Source organism: Ovis canadensis, chromosome 17, assembly GCF_042477335.2.
Source record: "Ovis canadensis isolate MfBH-ARS-UI-01 breed Bighorn chromosome 17, ARS-UI_OviCan_v2, whole genome shotgun sequence".
Taxonomy (NCBI): domain Eukaryota; kingdom Metazoa; phylum Chordata; class Mammalia; order Artiodactyla; family Bovidae; genus Ovis; species Ovis canadensis.
Window position 1 is genome coordinate 71989335 of NC_091261.1, and position 14108 is coordinate 72003442.

A 14108-nucleotide genomic window follows, 5' to 3' on the forward strand; every position below is an offset into this window, starting at 1 on the left:
CTTATCCCCTCCCTTTCCCCAGGATGCCAACAGAAGCAGGTGTCAGCAGGAAGTCTCTTTACAGCTCAGAGAATGAGATTTTAATGAATCCTGAAGGGGAGGGTGTAGAAGGAGGGACATCCACAACGCAGAACATTTTATACAAGTCCTGCTGGTATAAAGGCCCTTTTGGATGAGATTTACCCTTACCAGACTCAAGGGGGTGCCAAAAGGATGCTGTGGTTCCCTAACTCCCTTCAGAAAGCTAAGGGGATCTCGGTTCCTGGCAATCTTTTAAACCAGACTGAGTTCCCTTCAGCTTTCCTAAAATCCCATGTTCTCTCTCCTATTTAGACTTTGCGTATGCCGTTCCCTTACCTGGAACTCCGCTGTCTCTTCTCTGTCTTGTACCTCCTTGACACAATCTCAGCTTACACAATACTTCTTCCAGGAAACTTCCCCATCATTGTACTCCCACAGGACACTGTGATTCTGCTATTATAGCTCCTTGCACAATAAAGTGTATTTGTTGGTGACTGACTATTTGTTTGTAAACCCTTTTGGGGTTTGGACCTAACAGAAGAAGATATTAAGAAGAGGAGGCAAGGATACACAGAAGAACTATACAAAAAAGACCTTAATAACCCAGATAACCATGATGGTGTGATCACTCACCTAGAGCCAGACATCCTGGAATGTGAAGTCAAGGGTGCCTTAGGAAGCATCATTATGAACAAAGCTAGTGGAGGTGATGGAATTCCAGCTGAGCTATTTCAAATCCTAAAAGATGATGCTGTGAAAGTGCTGCATTCAATATGCCAGAAAATTTGGAAAATTCAGCAGTGGCCATGGACTGGAAAAGGTCAGTTTTCATTCCAATCCCAAAGAAAGGCAACACCAAAGTTTGTCCAAACTATTGCACAATTGCACTCATCTCACACGCTAGCAAAGGAATGCTCAAAATTCTCCAAGTTAGGCTTCAACAGTATGTAAACTGGGAACTTCCAGATGTTCAAGCTGAATTTAGAAAAGGCAGAGGAACCAGAGATCAGATTGCCAACCTCTGCTAGATCACAGAAAAAGCAAGAGAATTCCAGAAAAACATCTACTTCTGTTTCACTGACTGCACTAAAGTCTTTGACTGTGTGGATCACAACAAACTGTGGACAGTTCTTCAAGAGATGGGAATACCAGACCACCTGACCTGCCTCCTGAGAAATCTGTATGTAGATCAAGAAGCAGTTAGAAACGGACATGGAACAATGGACTGGTTCAAAATGGGGAAAGGAGTATGTCAAGGCTGTATATTGTCACCCTGCTTATTTTAACTTATATGAAGAGTACATCATGCAAAATGTCAGGCTGGATGAAGCACAGGCTGGAATCAAAATTGCAGGGAGAAATATCAGTAACCTCAGATATGCAGATGACACTACCCTTATGGCAGAAAGCGAAGAGGAACTAAAGAGCCTCTTCATGAAGGTGAAAGAGCAGAGTGAAAAAGCTGACTTAAAACTCAACATTCAAAAACTATGGCAAATAGATGGGGAAACAATGGAAACACTGACAGACCTTATTTTCTTGGGCTCCAAAATCACTGAAAATGGTGACTGTAGCCATGAAACTAAAAGACATTTGCTCCCTGGAAGAAAAGCTACGATAAACCTAAACAACATATTAAAAATCAGAGACATTACTTTGCCGACAAAGGTCCATATAGTCAAAGCTATGGTTTTTCCAGTAGTCATGTATGGATGTGAGAGTTGGACCATAAAGCAAGCTGGGTGCTGAAGAACTGATCCTTTTGAATTGTGGTGTTGGAGAAGACTCTTGAGAGTCCCTTGGACTGCAAGGAGATCAAATCAGTCAATCCTAAAGGAAATCAATCCTGAAAATATCCATTGGAAGGACTGATGCTGAAGCTGAAGCTCCAATACTTTGGCCACATGATGCGAAGAACTGACTCATTTGAAAATACCCTGATGCCAGGAAGGATTGAAGGCAGGAGGAGATGGAGACGACAGAGGATGAGATGGTTGGATGGCATCACTGACTCAATGGACATGGGTTTTGGTGGACTCCGGGAGTTGGTGATGGACAGGGAGGCCTGGCGTGCTGCGGTTCATGGGGTTGCAAAGAGTCAGACACGACTGAGCAACTGAACTGAACTGAGCTGAACTGAACATTTCCCATGCATCTCATTTGACTGCACCACCTCCCAGTGAGGGTGGAAGGGCAGGGTTAATAGCTAGGAGCTTTGTGCATGCTCAGTCGCTAAGTCACGTCTGACTCTTTGCAACCCCATGGTCTGTGCCCTCCAGGCTCTGTCCATGGGATTTTCCAGGCAAGAATACTGGAGTGGTAGCCATTTCTTCCTGCAGAGTCTTCCCAGCCCAGGGATTGAGCCTGTGTCTCCTGCTGCATTGGCAGGTGGATTCTTTACCACTGAGCCACCTGGGTTAACACACCCACGTTATAAAGGAGATGGCCAGAGTTCAAGGAAGTGACACTGAGTCCCAGAGCAGAACTTAGACCTGGGTGTTCTGAGGCCAGGCGCAGTGCTCTGCTTGTGGATCTGTGACAACTCCCCTACAGTGGGGAGAGTAAAAATGACCTTCCATAGTCTCCCAATGTGTACACACAACCAAAACCCCATCTGCTTTGCAGCCTAACTGTTCATTTATTGGACCCAGCATCCAATCTGTCATGCATATTTAGGAAATGAATCTAATTTAAAACAAAAGTTATGAGCAAAGATGGGACCTCGGAGTCAAAGGCATTTCATTGGGAAATCAGGCGGACCTCCCATGAGGTGACAGAGACCATGTGTTTAGCATATAACTTCCCACAAGCTCTGTTCTATTCTTCATCATCTTTGATTAATGACAGCAGTCATTTGAGTTAATATTTTCTTTATCTAAGAACAGTATTCCCAGGCAAAATGCAAAAGAAACAGAAGGTGGTTAATAAACTTGCTGGATCCCACAAGCTGCTAACAAAAATTAAATTGAGGGCTCCCCTAAGGAATGTTTTCCATCCTTTTATCAAGAATTTTTTTTCTTGAAATTTCATATTTTTTTCTCGAATGGTGTGCTTTTTTCTTAACAACTTGGATTTTTTTTTATTAGATATATAAAACATGTTAGTTCCTTTTTGAACCCACTCTCCATAGGGGCAAGCCACTTTCATCAGAAAAGAGATAAAAATTCAGTCTGTAGAAAAATAAAAGTATCATAAAATACTCACTGTTCTTTATCACTGAAGGTAGGCAAAGAAAAGAGAGAAAGAAAAAAAATAAATAAAGTTAGGGAGAAAAAACATCTTGTAACAGTATCAGCACTGGATGCAACAACCATACAGTTTGGTTTAAATTACAATGACCTACTTCCATTTTTTTATCAGTCATTATTATCTTATTTTAGCACATCTAAAACATGGTTGCTGTAGGGTTGTATATTCACAGCTTTGATGACCATGACCCATCAGTTCAGTTTATTAATTAACCCGTCTAATCATTTATGTATTTGAATGACATTTTTTGGCACTAAAGAGGAATCATTTAATGATAACAAGGCCATCACCATTCTTGTTTTCTGTTGTTTCAAACACTGAGGGTTAAGGAGCACATTATTATTGTTTAGTAGCTAAGTTGTGTCTGACTCTTTGTGACCACATGGACTGGAGCCCGCCAGGCTTCTCTGTCCATGGGACTTCCCGGCAAGAATACTGGAGTGGGATGCCATTCCGTTCTCCAGGGGATCTTCCCAACTCAGGGATCGAACCTGCATCTCCTGCATTGGCAGGTGGATTCTTTGCCACTGATCCACCAGGGAAGTTCTAAGGAGCACGTTAAGAAAGGGCAAAGAGCCCTGAACAGTGGTTGGATCATCCAAAAGCAGAACTCACAGTGCCCCGTTTTGAGGAAGCAAGTCCTTGCATTCTAAAAAGAAGACCAGCGTCTCCATTTACTTGTTGTGCTACCACAGACAGGTCACATCTTCCCTTTGTGCCTCGGTTTCCACCTCTGGTCTCTGCCACTCTCAGGCTTGCAGACTTGAAGGCCACAGCAAATAATCAACTATCAGAGACAGCATTTCTCCCCATGTATCCCCAACACACAGAACTGAATCCCTGCTCCACCCGGGCAAGAAAGAAATACATTCTCTCCTTTCAAACACAATCACAACTGTCTTCCAAACACCATCGTTGGATTCAAGGAGACTGAGAGAGGAAGGCATTTGAAAATCACAAAGGCAGTAAGTGTATCTGGCTAGCCAGCAGTTAATTAAGACTAGATTTCTTAATTTACTGGAGAAAGACATTAGAGAATCATCTACATTAGCACATCATCACTGCTGCAGACTAGATAGCATGTGTGATGACTATAATTCACCCATTAACATTTATCGGAAAATAATTTTAATATCTGAAGAAAATGCAGTAGCAATCAAGCCAGCCAGATGCATTAGGAATGCCAAGATGTTTCACAGAAGCCCGGGAGCACTTGAAGGAAATAGCATCCAGACTGCTTAAATAATTCTAATTTAATTGTAAGGCAAATTGTTTGGCTTCATATTGACTGAAGTAAACTGTGATGGATGGGGTTTTAATTAACTGACATTTCTTATATAAAATAAATATTTTACCCCATCCACCTTCAGGCAACTGTTTATCTTACAGAGAGACAGTTTTTGGCTGATAAGATATTCTTTGCCAAATGAGTTTGGTATCAAGAGAACGTTCATGTGAAGGGCTTGGAAGCTAGAAGTTTCCTTTCAAAATGGAAACCAACAGAGTTCAATAATGTCTTCAAAACTGTTCAACTCGTACAACTAGAGGAGATTTTAGGTGGAAATAGTAAACAGACAGGGACTTTTGCTTCAGAGAATACGAGTGGACTAAATATTCTGAAAGACCCTCATCAATATATAATTAGGACCTTGATAATTAAGGGCAAATCTTATTAACACAGTTCTAGGATTGCTAGAAAGTAATGGAATTCTCTAAAACCCCTTTACCTTTGAAACAAACAGACAAAATAGAGTTCATCAAAATAAAAAACCTTCCTCTTCAAAAGACTCTGTTATGAAAAAGAAAATGCGAGTCATAGACTGAGAAAAATATATGCAAAATGTGTCTCCAACAAACGACTTTTATCTACAGCATATTAAAAAAACATGTTAAAACTTAGTAACAAGAAGATAAATGACCTGATTTTTAAGTGGACAAAGTGTTTAAACAGACACTTTAAAGAAGAGGTTATATGAATGTCAAACTTACATAAAAAGATGTTCAATATCATTATTCATTAAGGGGAGTGCAAGTTAAAATCACAAAACAAATACCACTATGCACACACAGAATGGTTAAAATGGAAAAGACAAATCGTATCAAGTGTTGGTGAGAAAGGAGACAGAACTCTCATACACTTCTGGTGGAAATTTAAAGTGGTACAATTTGGAAAACAGTTTGCAAGTTTTTTTAGAAGCTAAACATTTACCTACTAAGCCACCGAGACATTTTCCTCCTAGGTATTTCCTTAAGAGAAATACAAGTATATGTCTATACAAATTTTACTTGTACTAGCCAAAAAAGCTAGAAACAACCCAAATGTCCATCAACAGATGAATGGATAAACAAACTGTAGTACATCCACACAATGAAATATTACTTTTTTAGCAATAAAAGGAATAAACTATTGATATGAAAACCAATATGAATGGGTCATGATTTAATTATGCCAAGTGAAAGAAGACATCTTCCCTCAAAGAGATGATTCCATTTTCATAATTACTTAGGGATGGGTGGTGACAGGGAGGAGCAAAGGGGAATGAGAACGCATATAAGTGTAAAAATGATCAAGTTGTACTTTAGATGTGTACTGTTGGAGGTACATTAGTTATACGTTTAAAAGGCAATTTTTTAAAAAAGAGAAAACCCAGCAAACTAAATCCAGAACTGGGAGCTCTGAGCAGGAAACCAATGTAAACACCAACATTGTGGCCCAGAGACTGACTCTGAGCTCCTAACTAGATGAAGAAGCTGAATCTGGGACCCCCTAAGGGAGCTCAGATCACATCCTTAGTGAGTAGCACACACTTCCTGGCAGAAGCAAATGCAAATCTCTCTGAAGAAAATATTCTCATGGTAGATCCCCAGGATTCTCACAGGTTGAGCTCACAATAAAACACTACCAAGCAATCATGATAAAGAAGCTGTGGTACATACAGACAATGGAATACTACTTGGCCATAAAGAAAAGAACACATTAGAGCCAGTTCTAATGAGGTGGATGAACCTAGAGCCTATCATATAGAGTGAAGTAAGTCAGAAAGAGAAAAAGAAATATCATATATTAACATATATATGTGGAATCTAGAAAGATGGTACTGATGAACCTGTTTGCAGGGCAGCAGTGGAGACGTAGACATAGAGAAGAGACTAGTGGGCAAGGGTGGTAGGGAGGGTAGGATAACGGAGAGAGGAGCACGGACACATAAACACCAGCATAGTAAAACAGAGAGCCAAGGGGAATTTGCTGCCTGACCCGGGGAACTCAAACTGGGGCTCTGCAACAATCTAGAAGGATGGGAAAGGGTTGGAGGTGGGAGGGAAGTTCAAGATGGAGGGGACATATGTACACCTATGGTGAATCCATACTGATGTATGGCAGAAATCCAACCAGTATTGTAAAGCAATTATCCTTCCATTAAAAATAAATAAATTTTAAAAATTACCAAGCGTTCAAAAAATAAGACCTTTGAGTGAAAATCTTCAGTGATGATAAACAACAGACGTAGATTGTCAAGGTCTTTAGGCGGTGGTATGCTGGTGAATGTTTAACAGTTGCACTTCTGGAGAAAAACCCCACTGGGGCTGATTTCGAATACCTATACAATATCACTAAATGCAAAGCTGGGAGGAAACATGCAGTACCATACTACTAGACAGTGTTTCACTATACACGTATCACAGACAAGTAACACAGAGAATCGCAAAATGTAGTAAAATAAGTAAGAAATGATTAATGCTGAGTATTCACCACCCTTGTCTAATATAATTTAATTATAAAACTATACAACTTAGTTTTTAGTAACAGTCACATTTAACAACCGACTTGCAAAATTCCTGCAAATTTAACAACAGCTCTAAGGACCAGCAAGGTACAGGGCCAATACACCACCGATTCAGGTATAATAATTTCTTAATACAGAATGTGAAGTTATTTTTATGTGAATTTCCCGATTTTTAAATGATCAGGCCAAAACTAAAAAATACATTTCTGCAAGTCACAGTCAGCTGGTGGCCTGCCAGTTTGCAACCTCTGATCGAGTCCAACTTCCTTATTTAATTGATGATAAACTGAGGCCCAAAGAAGGGAAAGAGACTCATCTAGTAAATTAGTTCAGATTTAGGACCAGAATCAAGTCTGATTCTAACCAATAGGTTAGTGCTCTTTCCATTTCACCAGACCACCTCTCATTTAGGGCATGGAGCTCAGAGTTTCATCTTGTTACTCCAACTTTGCAAAGTAGTAAAATCAGTGGAGGAGTTTCCACAACAGAACTCCCACCAGCTTCTTTTTTCCCTCACCCCATGGATGGAAGTTCTCTTTTTATCTCTACTACTCTCCTCCTTCAAGTGTAGATCAGAACCTCATTGCCCCTAAGCAGATGACTTCCAGGAATACCCAGTGACTTACTTTGTTTGCAGGGGTCGGTCACTGGGACACATCCAACGGCTTGAGCTGCTGCTGAACACGGTGTCAGTCATGGCCAAAGCCCAGCACCCCTGGAAAACATCAGTCCAGAAAGGTCATCATGCAAGCAGTCATTCAATCACTCCTTATTTCTCAGGTCCCTTGTCTATGTCTGAGTGGTATGGGGAAGAAACAGAGCTTCATCCAGCTTCTCCGCTTTCCAGATGGGACCTTCAGGACCAAGAGGGGAACTGTCACAGCCCCCTTTTGGCAGAAATGGATCAGAATGAAGAACTCTTTCCCTTTAATCTGTGTTCCTCCCATTCATTTTTGATACAAGAGGAAGGGTGTGTATGTGCATGCTAAGTCGCTTTAGTTGTGTCCAACTCTCTGCCCCCGCCATGGACTGTAGCCTGCCAGGCTCCTCTGTCCGTGGGGATTCTCCAGGCAAGGATACTGGAATATTGCCAAGAATACTGGAGGGTTGCCATGCCCTCCTCCAGGGGATCTTCCCCACCCAGGGATCAAATCTGCATCTCTTTTGCCTCCTGCAGGTGGGCTGTTTAACACTAGAGCCACCTGGGCAGAGCTCTTAACTCCAATCCAGGATACTTCTACTAGAGGATGTCATCTGGCTCATGTACTAGTCAACTTGGCCTTGGGTAGGTTAAAAAAAAAAAAAAAAAGGCAAAACCCGTCTCTCAGAGTTTTGAGGTCTCAAATGCTAGATTCATCCCTGGCTTGCTTTCTTTTTAAAACTCTACACCCAAGCCATCAGAAAGTCATGGCTTAATTGTCATAAATAGAGCCAGAATCTTCCCAATATTCTCTGCCCAATTTGCTCCTGTGCTGACCCAAATCTCTGCTGCCCCAGCCTGCCTTACTACAGGAGCTGCTTCAATGTCTCCCTGCTTCTGCTCTTGGCCCACCCCAGTCTATGCTCCACACAGTGACCAGGGAGCTTGTGAAAACAGCATCACACAGTTGGAATCTCCGCTAAAATGTAAGCTTCTTGCAGAACTCTTCCTGTTTTGTTCTCTGTTTAATCTCCAACACCCAGCATAGCTCCTGGCATGGAGAAGGCATTTAGTAAATAATTATTGAATGCGTGAATGGGTCTTCATCAATGCTAAGCAAGTCCAGCTGAACTTAGGCGAACTTGTGTTCTTTCTGGACCTCCACTCCTCCCTGCTCCCCCAGGTATAGCCAAAGAGTAAGGGGAAAGAGACCATGGAGATCACATTTAATTTATCATTTTAGAAAGTTTTGGAAGGTAGGTCATGGGGTCCAGCGGGTCCTGATTTCACTGAAGTTCTTGTTACATCACAGTCCTTTTCGCTAGGAAGCTGAACAGATGAGCAGTTGGGAGGGGAACAGGGAGAGAACTATCTTTCCTATTCTGCAACCAGTGCAATTATTAAATATTCACATGGGTGGGGTCGGGATGAAGGGCTCTGATGATTGGATACAGGAAAGACCCCTTACAGAAAAGCCATTTCATCTGTTCCCAGGTGGTTAACATAATCTTCCTAGAATAATATGACCGTTTCATTGTTTCCACTCTGAAAATAGAAAAAGGAGCAATGACTCCTGTTGCAAAGAAAATATGCTGAAAAGAACCTTAACTTCTCATTACTGCCTGTGCCAAGAGCTGAATGAGGCTGCCCGGGCTCCTGGGGGTCCCCTGGTCCCTGCTGGGGACCCCAGTCCTCAGTCCTCAGTAATGAGCTTCCTCGGCTGCCCTTGACTGGAACAGCCAAGCGTTCATTTGAATGCATCGCCTCCTGAAGCAAGATGCAACAGTGCCCTTGGCGGATCCCAGGAGGTGGGGATGAAGGGATGGGACGGGTGATACCCAGTCCCCGCCCAGGAACGCTGATCTCCAAATTCTGATGCTCAGAACAGACACCTGCCCACCCAGACCCCTGTCTGGAGATCACATGCTCTGTTAGAGCCAAAGCCCTGGCTTAAATCTAGTGAGGCAGCGGCAAGTTCAGAAAGCATAAAATAATTACCTTTCCTGGAAGCCAGAGGCTCAGCTCTCTACTGGGCACCACAGCAAAGGGTCCACCACAGCCCTGTTGTGAGCACCAAGGAATGAAAGAAACAACAGCAACAATCACTAGTTCAAATATCAAGGGTTTGATACCTGCTAACTGCCTTTCAGGTTTTAACTCATTTAATTCTCAAAAGGTCCACATAGTCAAAGCTATAGTTTTTCCAGTAGTCATGTATGGATGTGAGAGATGGACCACAAAGAGGGCTGAGTGCCAAAAAATTGATGCTTTCAAATTGTGGTGCTGGAGAAGACTCTTGAGAGCCCCTTGGACAGCAAGGAGATCAAACCAGTCAATCTTAAAGGAAATCAACCCTAAATATTCACTGGAAGGACTGATGCTAAAGCTCCAATACTTTGGCCACCTGATGTAAAGAGCCAACTCATTGGAAAAGACCCTGATGCTGGGAAAGATTGAAGGTAGGAGGAGAAGGAGGCAGAAGAGGATGAGACGGATGGATGGTATCACTGACTCAGTGGACATGAGTTTGGGCAAACTCTGGGAAATAGTGAAGGAAAGGGAAGCCTGCTGTGCTGCAGTTCATGGGGCCGCAAAGAGTTGGACATGACATAGTGACTGAATAACAACAATCCTCAAAATAGATTTAGGAGGTAAATGTCCTTATCCCATTTCACAGATGAGTAACTGAGTCACAGAGAGTTTAAGTGGACTTCCCAAGGACCTTCTTGAAGCCCCTCAAGGAAGCAATCTAAATGCCTAGTAACAAGCGCTGGCTAGCAGGATGCTGGGGCATCTGTGTGGTGGAGGGCTTCACAGCTGCCAAGAATAATGAGAATTTATGATGGGTACGGATAGGTCAACAAGATTACTTGTCCAGCGGCAAGGCCAAGACAGAGAACACTGTTCGAGAACAACACTATTGTGTAAACAGGGCAAGTAGGATAATGTGCATGTTTAGGTTGTATAGGCATAAAGCATCTCTGAAAGGAACACACAAGAAATGGACAATACCATTGGCCTCTATGGAGGGAGCCTGGGAGGCTGGGCCTGAGATGGGAAGAATTGTCACATGATACCCCTTTGTATTTGCAACCATGAGGACACTTTAGCTATTCAAAAATAAGTGTATTTTTTTAAAGATAATTTTAAAATAATAAATTACTTCAATTTATTGGCTGTCCAATGCATATAAGATTTAAGACTCTCTCTGTGACCTCAAAGAACCGTCATGACCTTCTACCTGCTACTGTTCCTAGATCTTGGACTATGCTCCAGTCATGCTGGCTTCTCCAGCTGCCAAGTGTTTGCCTTTGCTGTGTCTCTGCCTGGATAGCTTCTTCCTCTTACTCTTGCATAGCTGGTTTCTACTAATGCTCTGCTGGTCTCTGTTCAAATGTCACCTCCTCCAAGAAGCCTTCACAGACTGCACCCTCTAAGTCACCTCCTCTCACTGCTTACTTAATTCTCACTGTTTGTTTCCTCTATGATATTTATCAAGATACGTAATTATTATTATTTTTTAACTTATTCACTGTTTGTGAATATCCCCACCTATTCCATAAGATCCGTGAGAACAGGGCCTAGGTGTGTATTTGTTCAGCAGTGACTCCAGTGCATGTGGAACCAAATTCACGAAGCTTTGGACCCATGTCTGGAAGGACCCTGAACTTAGAACGACCCTGTGCTTAGATGAGCCCACACTTGGCTTAATGCTTTGCTGTCATCATCGCAAAATGTTTTATAGTATTTGAATAAGGGGCCTTACGTTTTCACTCTGCAGGAGTGTGGTATACAGTAGATGTTCAATGAATCTCCACACAAGTCCTAGAGCCCAGTGAGTGCAGCAGGTACTCAGTAAATCTGCGTATAAGTGACAGAGCCAGGCCTTGTTCCAGATCTGCCCACCTCCACAGCTTGGTACTAATCTTTAAATCACCTGCATTTTAAAATGACTCAAAGACCCAGTGCCAAGCCCAGAAAAGATTCCAGAACCCTGCCTTTCTCCCCGTGCATTTTGTTCTACCTACTTCTCCCCCGGCTCCCATCAGCACTGTTTGTTAAGGAACTGCGCCTCCATTCCCCAGAATCTCCAAGGTCTTCTGCTGGGTTTAGTTGAACAGAAACAACAACAACAACAAACAACAACAACCCGGAACGTCCATCAAGCTTCAGAGTCACAGCAGGTGTCTAAGCATGACGCGGCAGGGCTGGGCTGGGCTGGTGGCGGCCCTGCACGTGGCACTTCAGGGCACTGCAGGGACCCAGCATGGGCTGCAGCTGTCTGCGTGGAGTTCAATGCCACAGTCAGTCTCCCAGCCCCGAGCTGGAATTAAACCAGATGCTTCACAGCAGAACCTGCAGCCACCAGCTTGGATGGCATCAAATCGATTCCATCTCTGTGTCTCTTTTCCTGCGCTGTTCCTCTCCCCCTGAGTCCAGCCTGTCTCTACTCAATTAGGAATCTGGGGGTGGCGGGGAATCACTCAGACTGCCTGATGGGATGGGATATGCGACTTACACTAAGGGCTCCAAACAGGAGTGAAGTGGGGCTGGGGGGACTTCACAACAGCATCCAGGCTGAAAGTATGTTTTGTTTGGCCCGTGCAATAGTTTTTAAAAGTAAGAGTAACCCAGTATTTTAAAGGCACAGGATTTAATTTAAAATACAGATTGCCAGCTTCTCTTGAGAAACGGGAAGAATAAACAAAAAATTATAGAATATCTATTACTCTGTGGCAGACACTGGTCTAGGCACTAGGGATACAGCATTAAAACAAATAAAAAAGGAAAATCTTTGTCCTCATGGAGCTTCCCTTCTAGTGGGGAAACAGTAAGTCAAATGAAAGCGTGTCAGCTGGTGATTGAGTGCTTTAGAGAAAAACAAAGGAGGGTTGGTGAATGAGAGGGAAGTTTGATTTTAAATAAGTGATCTAGGGAATTCCCTGGTGGTCCAGTGTTTAGTGCTCTCACTGCCAGGGGCCTGGATTCAATCCCTAGTTGGAGAACTAAGATTCCACAGCTGTGCAATGTAGTTTAAAAAAAGAAAAGGTGGAGGCCCACTGAGAAATTACATTTGAGCAAAGACCTGAAGTGGGTAATGGACTGAGCCATGTGGCTATCTTGAGGCAGAGCATTCTAAGTGGAGGGGAGAAGCAAGTACCAAGGCCCCGGGGTGGGTATGTACCTGGTTAGTTGGAGAAATGATAAGGAGGGCAGAGTGGCTGGAGTGGAGTGAGCAAGGGGGAGATGAGTGGCAGCTGAAGCAGCAGTGGAGGTCATGCAGGTCATGAAGCAGTGGAGGTCGGACCATCAGGACCACTTAAGCTTCTACTCTGAGTGATGTACAAGCCACAGAAGGACTTTGAGAAGTGAACTGAATATATCCTATTCTGTCTCAACCATGCATTCCGCTTTGATTATTTGATAGGCACTCATGGTTCCTACAGGAGAAGGCAATGGCAACCCACTCCAGTGTTCTTGCCTGGAGAATCCCGGGGATGGAGGAGCCTGGTGGGCTGCCATCTGTGCCATCACACAGAGTCAGACACGACTGAAGTGACTTAGCAGCAGCAGCAGCATGGTTCCTACATACCTTTGCCATGGCAAGGACACTTGGTCCAGTGAGAAAAAGGTGGGGGTCTCTTGCCCCGTCTACTGTACTTGACAGAGCTGAGCATGCCTCCACCTGCCTGCAAGCCTTGCCATTCCACTCTCTCAGAGCCCCAGTATCCTTTACCTCAGTTTCATCCAGGGGGTGCAGGCTGCTGCTGGCTTTCTCTTTGCTTCCAGAACCAGTTGGGTCATCCCCGGCCTCCCCTGAACCTGGCCAAATCTGGAATGACAAGACTTTGACTCCTTCCATGCTGAGCTGGTTGGTGTCCAAGATGAGGACAGAAACAAGTCTGAGAGATGCTCCAGATGAAGGCATCTCTGTGCTGCCAGCCTTGAAACACAGCAAATTCACTGTCATCTCCCCAGGGTTCTCCCATCACCATATCACATAACAGATGGTTCCATAAGCCCTCAAAAAAATCCCACAGGATTTTATGGGTTTTTAAGGCAGGCACAGAGCTCATCCCCCACTGCTCTACAACTCTGGCAATTTGCAGAGACCACGTTGTAAGGGTCACAGTTGCCCTAGCCTATGCAGCTGCTCCTTCATAAACTGGCCAGTCCCAGCTAACATACCAGCTGACCACAGAAGTGAACAAGCCCAGCCAAGATCAACCAAGTCTGGCCTAGACCGGAAGAACCACCCAGGTGAACTGAACCCAGTCACTGACTCTAAACAATCTTGAGATAAACAATTGGCTGTTGTTCTAATTCACTCATTTGTGGGTTGCTTTGTTATGCAGCAAGATCTGGCTGATGGAGCAGCCCATGTTGTGGAACAATTCCTGGCCTTGGACCCA

General features: G+C 43.5%; 1 protein-coding gene across 2 annotated transcripts in view; it reads right to left on the reverse strand.

Annotated features, from left to right (window-relative positions):
• RPH3A (rabphilin 3A) overlaps positions 1-14108 on the reverse strand; it is a 277387-nt gene that overhangs the window by 55723 nt on the left and 207556 nt on the right. Inside the window, exons 3-4 of one of the 2 annotated variants that reach the window (XM_070289352.1) lie at positions 9694-9756; positions 7682-7770 (exon numbers count right to left, since the gene is read on the reverse strand). In XM_070289352.1, coding sequence (XP_070145453.1) covers positions 7682-7752 — 71 coding nt within the window. In that variant the 5' untranslated portion in view covers positions 7753-7770; positions 9694-9756. The remainder of the gene's footprint in view (positions 1-7681; positions 7771-9693; positions 9757-14108) is intronic. The other variant, XM_070289353.1, reaches the window with a different exon arrangement.